Source organism: Pleurodeles waltl, chromosome 3_1, assembly GCF_031143425.1.
Source record: "Pleurodeles waltl isolate 20211129_DDA chromosome 3_1, aPleWal1.hap1.20221129, whole genome shotgun sequence".
NCBI lineage: Eukaryota > Metazoa > Chordata > Amphibia > Caudata > Salamandridae > Pleurodeles > Pleurodeles waltl.
The window spans coordinates 1,556,994,871-1,557,007,895 of record NC_090440.1 but is presented as its reverse complement, the minus strand read 5'-3'; the positions used below and the strand labels follow the sequence as shown (position 1 = coordinate 1,557,007,895).

Here is a 13,025-nt window from a genome sequence, read left to right as displayed (position 1 = left end):
AGCTAGAGGACTGCAACAAATCACCGCAACTGTGAAGGCATTACAGACCGCCACCATTGCAAGTGATGCAACAGAGGACACACCAGACAGCAAGGTGTCCAGCCTGCAGACACACATGTCCTCCACAGGAGCAGCAGCTGACAACCTGCCTCTTCAACAGCCAGCATCCCATATGCCTGATGGACCTCACGGAAGTGACTTTACACTGACAGTGATCCTGTGTTTTCTTTAACATTTATGCTTCCTTGGGTGGTGAATTTACCACACAACATGTGCAACGCAATTACACATTTCACATCTGATGGACAGGGAGTCCATCCATGTTATTGCATACCCTGATATTAAAGGTTGTCTATTTTGTTGAAACCAAATATTTGTTTTGTCTTTCATGGAAGGTATTAGGTCCCCTCTGCTGCTCTGCTTTCCTCGACCGGCTGTTGGGCTGATGGAGGAGGGTCTTCATCCTCAGAGTCGGATCTGGATACCTCCTCTACGTGTAAGCCTCACCTGCAGGCAATGTTGTGCAGTATTACATAGGCTATCCTATCTTGCACACAGTTTCAGGAGCATACTGCAGTGCTCCCCCACACTCCTGCAGGCACCAAAAGGGTGATTTAAGGAGGCCAAAGGTACGTTCTATCACAGACATTGTGCATGTATGTGCCATGCTGTCACGCCTTTCATGTGGATTGCTGGGAGACAAGTAGGGTATCAGGATCCATGGCTGCAGGAAATGTGCACTGTCACCAGTTGAGACAGAAAGGAGGGTGAGACAACATACAGACAAATGATTGCACTGCAAGTAGTTACTGTGAACCATCCACTCCAGTACCTAGTAGGAATAATTTGCCAAAATCTCCTCTTTCTAGTCAATGGTATATACCACTGTGCCTGAATATAGAGGAGTTGTTAGATTTGGCATCCTTGGCGTGGTCTCCCCAAACCTTTTGCCTCTGTCTCCCAGGTTGTTGATTGGAGCTGGACTCTGTTTTTGTTACTCTGGGTACTTTACCACTGCTATCGAGTGCTAAAGTGCAAGTGCTCCTATAGCAAATGTGTATGTAATTGGTTTATCCATGATTGGCATATTTAATTTACTGGTATGCCGCTAGTACAGTGCACTAGAGGTGCCCAGGGCCTGTAGATCAAATGCTACTAGTGCGCTTGCAGCACTGGTTGTGCCACCCACATTTGCAGCCCTGTAATCATGTCTCAGACCTGCCACTGCAGTGTCATATGTGTGCAGTTTTAAACTGTCAATTCGACTTGGCAAGTGTACCCATTTGCCAGGCCTAAACCTTCCCTTTTCTTACATGTAAGACACCCCTAAGGTAGACCCCAGGTAGCCCCATGGGCAGGGTGCAGTGTATGTTGAAGGTAGGACATGCACTAATGTGTTTTATATGTCATAGCAGTGAAATACTGCCAAATTCAGTTTTCGCTGTTGCGTTGCAAGGCCTGTCACTCTCATAGGTTAACATGGGGGCTGCCTTTAAATATGATTAAAGCGTAGATTCCCTTTGGGAGCTTATAGACATGTGGAGTTTGGGGTCTCTGAGCTCACAATTTAAAAATACATCTTTTAGTAAAGTTGATTTTAAGACTGTGTGTTTGAAAATGCCACATTTAGAAAGTGAGCAAGTTCTTGCTTAAACCTTTCTGTGACTCTGCCTGTCTGGGTCAGTTTGACAGTTGGGCTGTTTGCACCTCTCTCCGGACAGTGACACAAAGGGAGCTGGGGTGTAGCTTGCATATCCTGATGAACCATCTGTGCTAGGAGGGAGGGAAGGAGTGGTCACTCACACCTGAAAGCGCTGTGCCTGCCCTCACACAATGCAGTCTCCAACCCCCTGGTGTATGTCTGAGGCCTGGTCTGAGCAAGGCAGGATTTCACAAACAAGAGAGACTTTTCTTAGGAGTAAGCCTACTTCAAAGGCCAAAATGGGTATATGAAGGGCACCCAAAACCACAGACTTTGGATCACTTCTAGACATCAAGAGGAACCTCTGCCTGAAGAATGGCTGAAGAGCTGAGGAGAAGTGCTTCCCTGCCTGTGACAGTGCTTTGTGGAGCTATCCTGAAGTTGCTGCTTCTGCATGGTGAAAGGGGATAAAGACTGGACTTTGTGTTGCATTCCTGCTTGTGAAGAAATCTTCAAGGGCTTGTCCTGAGCTTGCCTCCTGTTGTTGAAGTCTTGGGCCATCAAAGACTTCACCTGCCAGCACCTGGACTCTCTGCTGAGACTCCTGCCCTGCTAAGTGGGGCCCTATCCAGTTCCTTGGGCCTTCATAGGTGAAGCTGGCAGGCCAAGCTTGAAAATCCAAGCACAGACTGCTGTGCGGGCAAATTTTTGACGCAACATCTTGAGCGCGGCAGAGAAACAGCGCGCCGCGGGCTTCACGGCTGAAATACACTCTGCTTGTAGCGCGGCAGGAAGATCGACGCAGGCGGCTGGAGAAATGACGCACAACACCGCTGACGGAGGCTGACAGGTCGCAACCCACACTGAGCGGTTTTTCAGATACCGTGCAGCTGGATTTTCGACTCAAACCTTGCTGGGTGCAGAAAAATGACGCAACGCCCATCTGGACCGGAGTGCTGCCCAGATCGACGCATCATTCTCCAGCGGAGAGGAAAACGGACGCACGCCAACCCAACCTGAAAAGGAGAAAAGACACACGATCTCGCTTGCGGGAGGGAAATCGATGCAGCGCTTACCTTTTTCCACAAACACACTCACCTGTGTGTGGTATTTTGATGTTACTTTTCAATGCTAACAGTGTTTTACCTATTTACAAAAGGATTTAAGACTCTTTTGCTTTTAAACTTAATGACTTGACTTGTGTATGTTGGATTTTTGTCGTTTTGGTCTTGTTTTGTTTGGATGAATATTTTCTATTTTCTAAACCTGTGTTGTGTCGTTTTGTAGTGCTTTCACTAAGTTACTGTGTGTGTTGGTACAAATGCTTTACATCTAGAACTCTGAAGTTAAGCCTCCCTGCTCTTGCCAAGCTACCAAGGGAGTGAGCGGGGGTTAGCTGAGGGTGATTCTCCTTTACCCTGACTAGAGTGAGGGTCCTTGCTTGGACAAGGGGTAACCTGACTGCCAACCAAAGACCCCATTTATAACAGGAGTCATATAGCTCGCTGGATACTTGGCTACAAGGTCTGTGATGATGTTCTGTGCATTGCAGACAACTTGTATGATCATGTAATGTATGCTTTTATGGTTCTGGAATATGTATTCCAGGCGGGATGGGGACATATGTGCACATGGGTCCCGCCTATGCAGCCAATGACCTGTGGGAATCTGGCTATCTGACAGAATTGTGTTTTTATATTTTGCATTTCTAACTCTTTCCTGGGCAGGTAGATGTGATGATGTATGTGGTAAAATATGACATCTAGGAATTTGTTCAGGAAACGCGACAGAGCACTCTGTGACATCCCTCCAATGACATTTTGGTAGCTACCAATGGCCAATAAGTGGAGGGAGCACAAGACCCGGACATGAGTGGGAATTGCATTGCTGCACAGTATACTGCTCTCAAGGTGTGGCTTTGAGGTGGCTATTAGCTCCAGGATCACACTGCTATTCAGCCTGTATTGCTCAATAATGTCCTCCTCTGTCTTCTCAAACAGGGCCAGCTTGACTCTGAATATCCTTTACTGTCTCTGCCTCCTCTTCTGGGCAGCCAATATCTGCCTCTTCCACACATCACTGATTATTAAGAATATGAGCATTATGCAGCACATCTTGAGGACGATATAGGCCTTCTGAGATATTATTGCAGCTCCTCCAGAACTGGGTGTTTCATTATAGTCCAATTTCTTTACCATTTTGATGAGTGGGCCACAGCATTGAAGATGCCTTTTAATAGATCCGAAGTTGAATCAGAAATGCAGGCAGGAAGCACGTTTACTGTCGAGGTACCAACATCCAGGTCTTAATTTCTGGTTATAAGGTCGAAATTCCGCCCCTGAACATAGATTTATGTCTGCCAATAATCCCTTTGTAAATTCCTGGTAGAGGAAAAAATGTAAATTCGGTCAAGAAAGTATATTTACAAATGTGGCTTTGCGCATAAAGTCCATAATGTGTAGTTTTATAAAATAGGTTTTTCTTACGATTGAATTCGTGGATTTTCATTAAAAATATATTAATTACTTACTCGAACCACTCTCTGGTGTCCTCTCCTCTTATAGCCCTCCTGAAATCTCTGTCATTCCAGCTATTTTGTTTGGGAAATCAATAAATGAATAAAATGTCTATGCCTATGACTGATCTGTACAAATTGAGACACCCAGGGATTCTCTAAAACCCCTGCTGGTTGTAATTCAACTTTATTTCTGCTACTTCAAGCCTTTTCACAGAGGTATTGTTGCTTGCTCGATTGCATGCTCTTATCATCTTCTTGTGATCTGTTATTTTATTTTTAAGTTATTTCCAGTTAATTTATCAGAAATTAATGTCACTTTTTCCCAAAATGCTTTTTTGTGGATCTATCTCTGATGATTGAGCTGTGTGAAAGTTAGGACTTCAGCTTCCCTGGGCCAACTATATTTACTCTGATGCTTGAGCATCCAAAAATATGTTTACACCTTCGTGTGATTTTTATTTATGTATGTCCAGCGCTATATACAGCCTAGATCCACAGATCATTTTCTGGGCATTCGTGTCATTTTGAGTGGGCTGCTAGGCCGTTCCATGATGGTCAGTGTAGACTCCTACCCTTTATGCACTCTGATCGTGAGTGGGAAGAGGCAAACCCTGCTCACTGTTTTCGAGTTGTCCTGTATGGAAATCAAGCCCTTTCTGAGAGAAATATCAAGTTAAATTAATTCTATTTATGCTTTGCAGGTACATAAATACAGACACTAACCTTAGCGCTGAGCCATCACAGTTCATCATGATATGGCCCCACATCACAGAAGGCCTAAAAAAACTAAAGCATGTAAGGATCACTTTCCAGATATAAGCTAGCGTAGGAAATGCTATGGTATTTTCAGTGAGTTAAATTTGTTTTAAAATCTGGTGATTCTTGAGCACCCTGAAGTTTTTGAAAAAGGTGGCCTACGGAGATTTTTGCCTGTGTTGGACCCTGGTGCACATTTTAGGTGACGAAGACTTATTTTTCATCATTAGTTTTAGCAAGAGAAACAGAGTAATAGGGGAAAGTTGGAGACAGAGAAGCAAACCAGTAAATAGGTCCTTGACTATGAATTGTATGGGGTAGGGCTGCCATACAGAGGCGTCGTTTTCTTTGGTGCAGCAGGTGCAGTGGCACCCGAGCCCAGAGGCCTGAGGGGTCCAAGGAACCCTGATTATTACTTTATTTTATAATTCAAATAGCAGCCACGGGACAAATTTCCTTCCCTGCACAAAAGCCCATGACACACTAGCTACAGTACTGGCGCCATAGTTACTGGATCTTGAATTACCAATTCCAGCATTTGATTGAACCCCCGAAACGCACAAAGATTCTAACCTCAGAATGGAGAATAACACTCTGACTCAAAACCACGAGCTTTTCTGTATGCAGAATCACTTTTCCAGGGACAAGTCTACTCCCATTTACCAACTGCTCTGAGCAGCTTGTAAATGGGAGTGGGGTCCCTTCGTCAGTTGTGGGATGGGGGTGTAAGGGTGTCAGCGAATAGCAGAAGGTGTGAACAGAGAGAAGAGGGTGTTCCATGCTCCACCAGTGCTAAAGGAGGTAAATGGTGGAGCCACAGTCCTTGCTGAGCTCTCTTTTGATTTTACTGGCCAGCTTTTCCATACCATAAAATTGGACGCAGTGTACCTTTAACCAGTAATCATGGGTGTGGGAACGTTGGGGCTTTCATGATCAAGCAGAGCAGTATCTTTGATATACCTCCTCATCTGACTGACAATCCGGCCTCAAGGGAGAAAGCAGGGATCAAAAAGAACTTGATTGGTTGAACAAGTGAGATGTAAGGTGGCAGAAGCATGTGGTGAAATCAAGAATAGGCAGCTTTGTTAATGAGCAACCTAGGAATTCGCCAGTGAGCTCATGGAAACTTTGGGGCCCTCCTCCCAAACACCTATGTTTCTACAGATTTAACACTGGGATCACTGTTGTTGGAAAATGGGTTATTGATAAGGGCAGGTATGTACCTACACTTAGCAATAGGCCACTAACCTCCACTTAAGTCCAGTTAGGTCTCAGTAAATTAAACCCAGCTCAACCCTTGGTAGCTTGGCAACGAGCGACAAGGCTTAACTTAGGAGACAAAGCGTAAAGCATTCAAATATCACAAAACAGTAATTAAATAAAACACAGGAAACAGTTTAAAAATCCAAAATCAATTTATAAAAAATAGATTATATTTTTATCTTTAAAATGACACCAAAACGAATAAAATCGGATCAGGGGAACCGGAGATATGAATTTATAAAGAATTAATGCTTTCGAGCGCATAGAAGCAATAGCGCTCAAATGGTTAAAAAAGGTCACACTGGAAAGGAACAAAGTCCAGAGTTAAGGCCACCCACGAGGCAACACTGTCACACTTACTTTCAGAAGTGTTTGATTCAGGAAAGTTGTCCACAGGACCGGCCAAGGGTTCAGAGGCTCTGGTATGCCTCTTGGGGTCTGGGACTGCAACTCCCACAATGCACCTCTTCAATTTATGGAGTTGCTCCAAACGTCTCCAAACTTCTGGGTCTTCTTCCAGAGGTCCTTTTTGTGTCTTTGAAGTGTCCACAACTTGATCCAAGGTTCCAGAAGCTCTGAGTTGCTCCTTGAGAGTTGGAACTACAATTCCCAGAATGCACCTGGTCAGAACCCTCAAATGGCCACTGGACGCTGGTCAGCTGGGCTCTGCTTGCAGGACTTGATGCAGGGGACTCTGGGCAGCTCCTTTGTACCTGTAGCAAACAGGGAGTCCCTTCTTGAAGAAGTAGAAGACAGGTAAAGTCCTTTTAGTGGTGAAGCCCAAGTGCGCAGCTGGTGCAGTCCTCCAGAGTGCAGTGTCCAGGTGCAGGTCATGGGTCCAGCAGGGCAATCCTTCTTCTCCTGTAGTTCTTCCTTGTTGGAATCTGAATGGGATCTCGTAGGGAACTGAGGTGGGGGTGCAGGACTGACAGTTGTATCCTTGCTCCTGGGTGAAAAACAGGGGGGTCCTGGTTCTCCAATCAGGGGCAGGGTCCTTCCCCCTGTGATGACCACTTCCTGGAAAGTGTGGCAAAAATCAATCCCAGGAGGCAACATTCCTCAAAAATCCATCATGGCTGAAAGTGATTTTTGGAGGTTACATCTGGCTGAGCCCTCCCACTGGTGTGGCTAACAATCATAAACACACCCCTCTCCTGCCCTCTCCTAATCTAATCAAGGGGGCACCTAGTTGTCTGGGGTTGCAGGATGTGGGGGTGTTGCTGGGTTGCTCCAAATGTCCTTCTCTGCTTTTGAAGACCAGTTTGGCAGCCCTCCCGCTTCCTGCCTCACCATCTGCTGAGGGGAGATACCCTCCCACAGGCACATCTGTTTGTGTGAAGCCAGGACACTTCACACCTCATCAAGGCAGCCTGGCCAGACTGCCAGAGGCTGGCCAATCAGAGCACAGCAGCAAAAACAATGCAGGGCTGAAGTTGGCAACTTTTAAGGTAAAGTTTAAAACCCTTTACCTGAACAAGTTATATTAAATCCGACAACTGGAAGTTGTGGGATTTATTATAACAATTAATTTGATACCACACTCTTTGCATCTGTCACTTAAGGGGACATTTAAAATTAAAATAAAGTCTCCCCATTCTAGCCTATGGAGGCCATTCACTACAATGAGGGAAGAACACATTTGGCTGTTATTTGCCTCACCAGAGCTTATAAAACTATTTTTATAAGGTCTCTGCTTATAGTTACATGGCACCCACCCCTAGGGGCACATAGGGCACACCTTAGGGGTGACGTATATGTAAAAATAAGGTAGTTTAAGACTTTGGAACTACTTTTAATTCCAAAGTCGAATTTGCACATAACTTTAATTTCAAAGCAGCCAGCAAGGCAGGCCTGCCTTTAAAATGACACTGGGTACCTCAGCAGTGCACCTATGGGTGCACTACCTATGCTGGGGTCCCTAAACCTACATGCCCTACCATATACTAGGAACTTATAGGTAGGTTGACTTAGCCAATTATAATTAGCCTAATTTGCTTACTGATTTTACACAGAGCACAGGCCCTGGGACTGGTTAGCAGTACCCAGTGCACCATCATACTCAGGAAAACACCAGCAAAAAGTGGAAAATGGGGGCAAAAAGTTAGGGGGCCGCTGCAATCAGCCCTGTTCTCTCACAACCGTTTTTAACACTAATCAAACACTCCTGTTCTATGCACTACTTAAATATTATCATTCATACCTATTTATGAAAATGTCATGTTCTGCAAAAAAAATATTACACAGTCTACGTTTGTTTTGGTTATGATTTTTAAGGATAATAGCCTAGAAACATATGACAGTCGGTAAGGTACTTTTCAATCAAAATGCGGCTTCAGTTAGTTCATAACAATTATGCAACAAGAGACATATATAAATACGTATACTATGTGAGGGACTCTGCAGGAATCTGTGGTGGCTCTAGCTTCCACTACTGTGGGATTTATTTGCCAGCTAGACCAGATGTTCTTTCAGTTGTTGACAGAATACCATGAATGAAGGCTTTCTTTGAACTGAACGATTGTGTTAAGGACATATGCCATGCAAGCTATATTTACAAAATACGGCTTTTCCTCCTAGATTCCTCAATGCACAAGCAGACAAAAACAAGATGATATCATATAATACACAGGGTACTAAAATTGCACTTGCAAAGACAACAAATTCATTTTAAAAAACGACTGGAAGTAAATTGGAATGAGCAAAACAAGTTCTAGGCTTTTTCTCTTTATGGCGTTCATTACCATTTAGATAGAAAAGTAGAACAAAATGAAGGGAAATGTCATATAGGGGTGTGGTAGAACTCTCACAGGAAGTCACCTTGGATGAGAATAATAAGGTCTGATCGCTAATTTGGCACATTTTGCTTCACGTTTGCACTTGTATTTTTCATTCACTGATTGCAGTCAGCATTAATCTAGAGAAGTGTCTTGACACTGCTGTTGCACGGTTTTCACGACCCATTAACTTCTGCATATATCTGCATCTTTACTTTTGTCAGGGTTTGTGGCTGTTACCTGTTTCAGCAATCCAAAAAACGTAAACTCTCCTAAACCAAGTTGTACCAGTTATAAAATTGCATAAGAAAGTTGTCCGGAACTACCATGATGCTCCTGGGCAACATCAGCGGCCAACACTTGATAAATATTGGGAGAGGGTCCTTCATGTAAGTGTGATGCCCTATCCTATGGGCTTCATTATGAGTATGCATGGGTGAAATTTCCGTTATGCTGGAGTGCTCTTGTGTACCTTTGCATTTCGCTTGTTACGCAAAATTATTCAATTATGCTACGTTGTGTAATTACATGCGGTTTGTGGCAAAAAAAGAACATCGATGCACACAAACAATGGAAAAGGCCAGAAAGCGAGCGGCTGTTGTGGGTGGTGCTCATATTTGTTTTTGCTGGTGGCAAGTGGCAGCTTAACATTTCACATAATTACATATAATTTTGCAAAGTTTTCCTAAAATTGTGTATAAGTAAATAAAAGGAAATATTGGAAATTAAACACACCCTTAGTTATAAGTCTCCTGGAAGACAGAACGGGCCTGTAACATTTAGCAATATAGTCATCAGTTTCAATGGAAATTACAATGCTTGTGGGAACACCACAGATCTGTCAGCCAAAAACTCCAGGTGAAACTGGTGGCTGAATGACAAATTACCAAGCAAATCAGATCCAGAATTACCGATTTCTCACTAATTCCTAACTTCTATGGGGATTCTCAAGTACAACCCACTATTATCCCCATTATTTATACACCCTCAGAGGTAACATGACCCCAGTATCATTAACTCTGTTGGTTCGGAATTCGATCCCAAAGCCTCACACTGAGAACCCTGAATGAGACTCATGGTAGTTTATTTAATTTAAATCTACATGAATCGAAAATAAACATTGTTTTGAATCTTGAGGCTACTTCGATCAGGACGAAAAGTCATGAGTATAGTTAGCGGCAACTACAAAAAACCTTGAATTGGTCAATGTGCTGTAAAAGCTGAAATGTGAATACCAGTGATGCATTTGAAAATAAATGCAGCCCTGCCAAGTACCACACAGCATGGGTGAGACTAACTCATTTTAGTGCTGTTGTTCCCATCACCACACAAAAAATTCATTTGTCACGCATTTACATAGCTGCTGGACACAGTTGGGATCATGAGAGGCTCCACTGCTGCAGGAATAATTATTGACAAAAGTTGGCCTCGCAAATGCTTTGGCATAACCTGGACCATTTAATTTTCATATAACAGGTTCTAAGGCTCACTGTCACCAAGCACCATTCTAATGATTGTTTCAGGCCCATATTTATACTTTTTGACGCAAACCAGTGCCAGCGCTGGTTTGCGTCAAAAATTTTAACGCCAACTAACGCCATTCCTACACACCATGCGGGTGCCTTATTGAAGGAATGACGTTAGCCGGTACTGCGGACTGGTCTGAGTAAAAAAAAATTACTCATAACAGGCAGCGCCGGCGTAGGGGAAAATGGGGGTTGTGCATTAAAAAATGGTGCAAGTCAGGTTTGAGGCAAAAATCATGCCTCAAACCGGACTTGCGCCATTTTTTTACACACAACCCCCATTGAAATGACTCCTGTCTTAGCGAAGACAGGAGTCATGGCCCCTTGCCCAATGGCCACGCCCAGGGGACTTCTGGCCCCTGGGCATGGTCATTGGGCACAGTGGCATGTAGGGGGACCCAAATTAGGCCCCCTTATGCCACTTAAAAAAAAAGATATACTTACTTCAACTTACCTGTACTTACCTGGGATGGGTCCCCCCATCCATGGGTGTCTTCCAGGGGTGGGCAGGGTGGCAGGTGGTGTCCTTGGGGGCAGGAAAGGGCACCTCTGAACTCCTTCCATGGTCAGAGTCCATGGAAGTGAGCCCACAGGTCCCTTAACGCCTGCCCTGACCTAGGCGTTAAAAAACGGCGCACATCAGGCTGTGCGCCATTTTTTAAGGCCTGCCCCCTCCTGTGTGTCAAAATGACGCTGGAGTATAAATAAGGCGCACAGGCCTTAAAGTAATTTTTTGGGCGGGAATACCTACCTTGCATGTCATTGACGCAAGGCAGTTTCCCGCATCCAAAAAATTACACACACAGAGGAATTTTGACGTCCGCGGGCTCGGGCGTCAAAGTTTGAATATTGTGCATGGTTTGCACCGAATGTGCGTCAAACTTTTTGACGCACATTCGGCGCAAACAGAGTATAAATATGCCCCTCAGTATTCAGAATTAGACACTGCCGTCTAGTGGCATCAGAGAGAATTCACCATATTATTTCAGTGTTAAAAAGCTAAGTATTTCTAATGATAACAGCATACAGCTCATAAACAAAACTCACTCTGTGCAACACTTTTTTTTCTCTCATTTTGTAGTCACTTGGCATTTAGACATGCTAATATTATTTCTAGAGGCACCATTTAGGCCTTTGTGGTCTTGTGAAGTGGTCAATCTAAGATTTGTGTGCTAAATAGACTTCTACTCTACGTTATTGAGTTCCAGCACTTCTGTTTTCCCATCCACTCCCACCCTGAGTACCAGATCTTCCACTTGTCCAAGGAGAGTACCCGTGTACTGAGGTGGAGTTGCCGGGCTCATGCTCGGTATGTGTAACATTCAAGTCAGGTGCTGATCCGCTGACAGCAAGGGTTAGCATGACCATGTGTAAACAGAGAGTAACAGAATTGAATCTTGATTCGCCCAGTGAGGAATAGTTACTTGTATATTCATAGTGCTATGAGGTCCCAGCCTGTGGCTGAGAATGCACTGAGAATATGAAATTCGCCATTTTAAGGTTGCATTACAAGCAGTATATGTCAACATTGGCAGCAAAGTTTTGCTCGCAAGAACGTGTCACTCATAGTCATTGAGCTGTCACTCATAATTACTTTGAAATTATGAAAATGTCACACATAAGCAATCTGAAACCTTGGCAGTTATGTAAATGTCATACACAGCTTTCTTCTTCTTCCACAGATTTGTGCAGGCCAGGTATAAATCTCAGAATGTGTTTTCGGACGGTCTCTCTTCTGCTTTTCCTGGGGAGTGTGCCAAACGCATTAGAGAGGCTGCATGTGTCCCACACAGGTGAGGCAGGAGCACTGCCACTGCTAGCCACGCTGGTGGTTCGGACCCTGCATAGTGACAGCTTCCGTGCTGACGCACCATTTCCACTCGGGAAGAAACATTCCTCGTCCTCACTCGTTTGCCGACTGAAAGTCTCACTAGGTGAGTCATCCGACACTGACGTATAGTAGAACGTGTCCTCGCTGTCCTCTGTCATGGAGCTAAGCCTGCTTTTGTAGCTGCTGCCACTTGAAAATCTGTGCTTGTTCAGGAAAAAAGAATTCCAGGAAGAAGGGCTGTGCAATAAACCTGTCTCCTGCAAATTTAACTTCTCATTGGTGCAATCACTCCCAGAACCTGCAAAATATAAATGCAAGAAGATGTGTGCATTGTTGAAACACTGTGGTTGTAGAAGACACTTGGTCAGATGTTATTAGTCATATTGCTTTGAATATGCTGTACTTTCCGTGTAATTGAAATGTAAACTACCCATTTTTTGTTTTGTTCTAAATAGACCCACAATAAAACGATTGTAAGGATTCACAGAAATCCTGCATCATCAATGTTGATCATTCAGAATACCTTGTGCAAAATATTGAGATCAAATTCAGAGATGGAAAGCAGCGCCTAGTTTGTAAAAAAAAAATTAAAAAAAAAAAATGAGCTACACATTACCCCAGAGAAGCTGCCAATGATAGTAACAACTGCAATACAAACCATCACTCTCCTACAAGTGAGACAAAACAGGCTATTTCATCATCTCAAAGCTATAAG

The 13,025-nt window shown here is 44.0% G+C and overlaps 1 protein-coding gene across 1 annotated transcript in view; it reads right to left on the bottom strand.

Moving 5' to 3' along the window:
- Positions 1 to 11,406: 11,406 nt before the first annotated feature.
- The window catches only part of CYTIP (cytohesin 1 interacting protein), a 153,517-nt gene continuing 151,898 nt past the window's right edge, over positions 11,407 to 13,025 (bottom strand). The window contains exon 11 of the mRNA XM_069221537.1: positions 11,407 to 12,608. Coding sequence (XP_069077638.1) covers positions 12,133 to 12,608 — 476 coding nt within the window. The 3' untranslated portion in view covers positions 11,407 to 12,132. The remainder of the gene's footprint in view (positions 12,609 to 13,025) is intronic.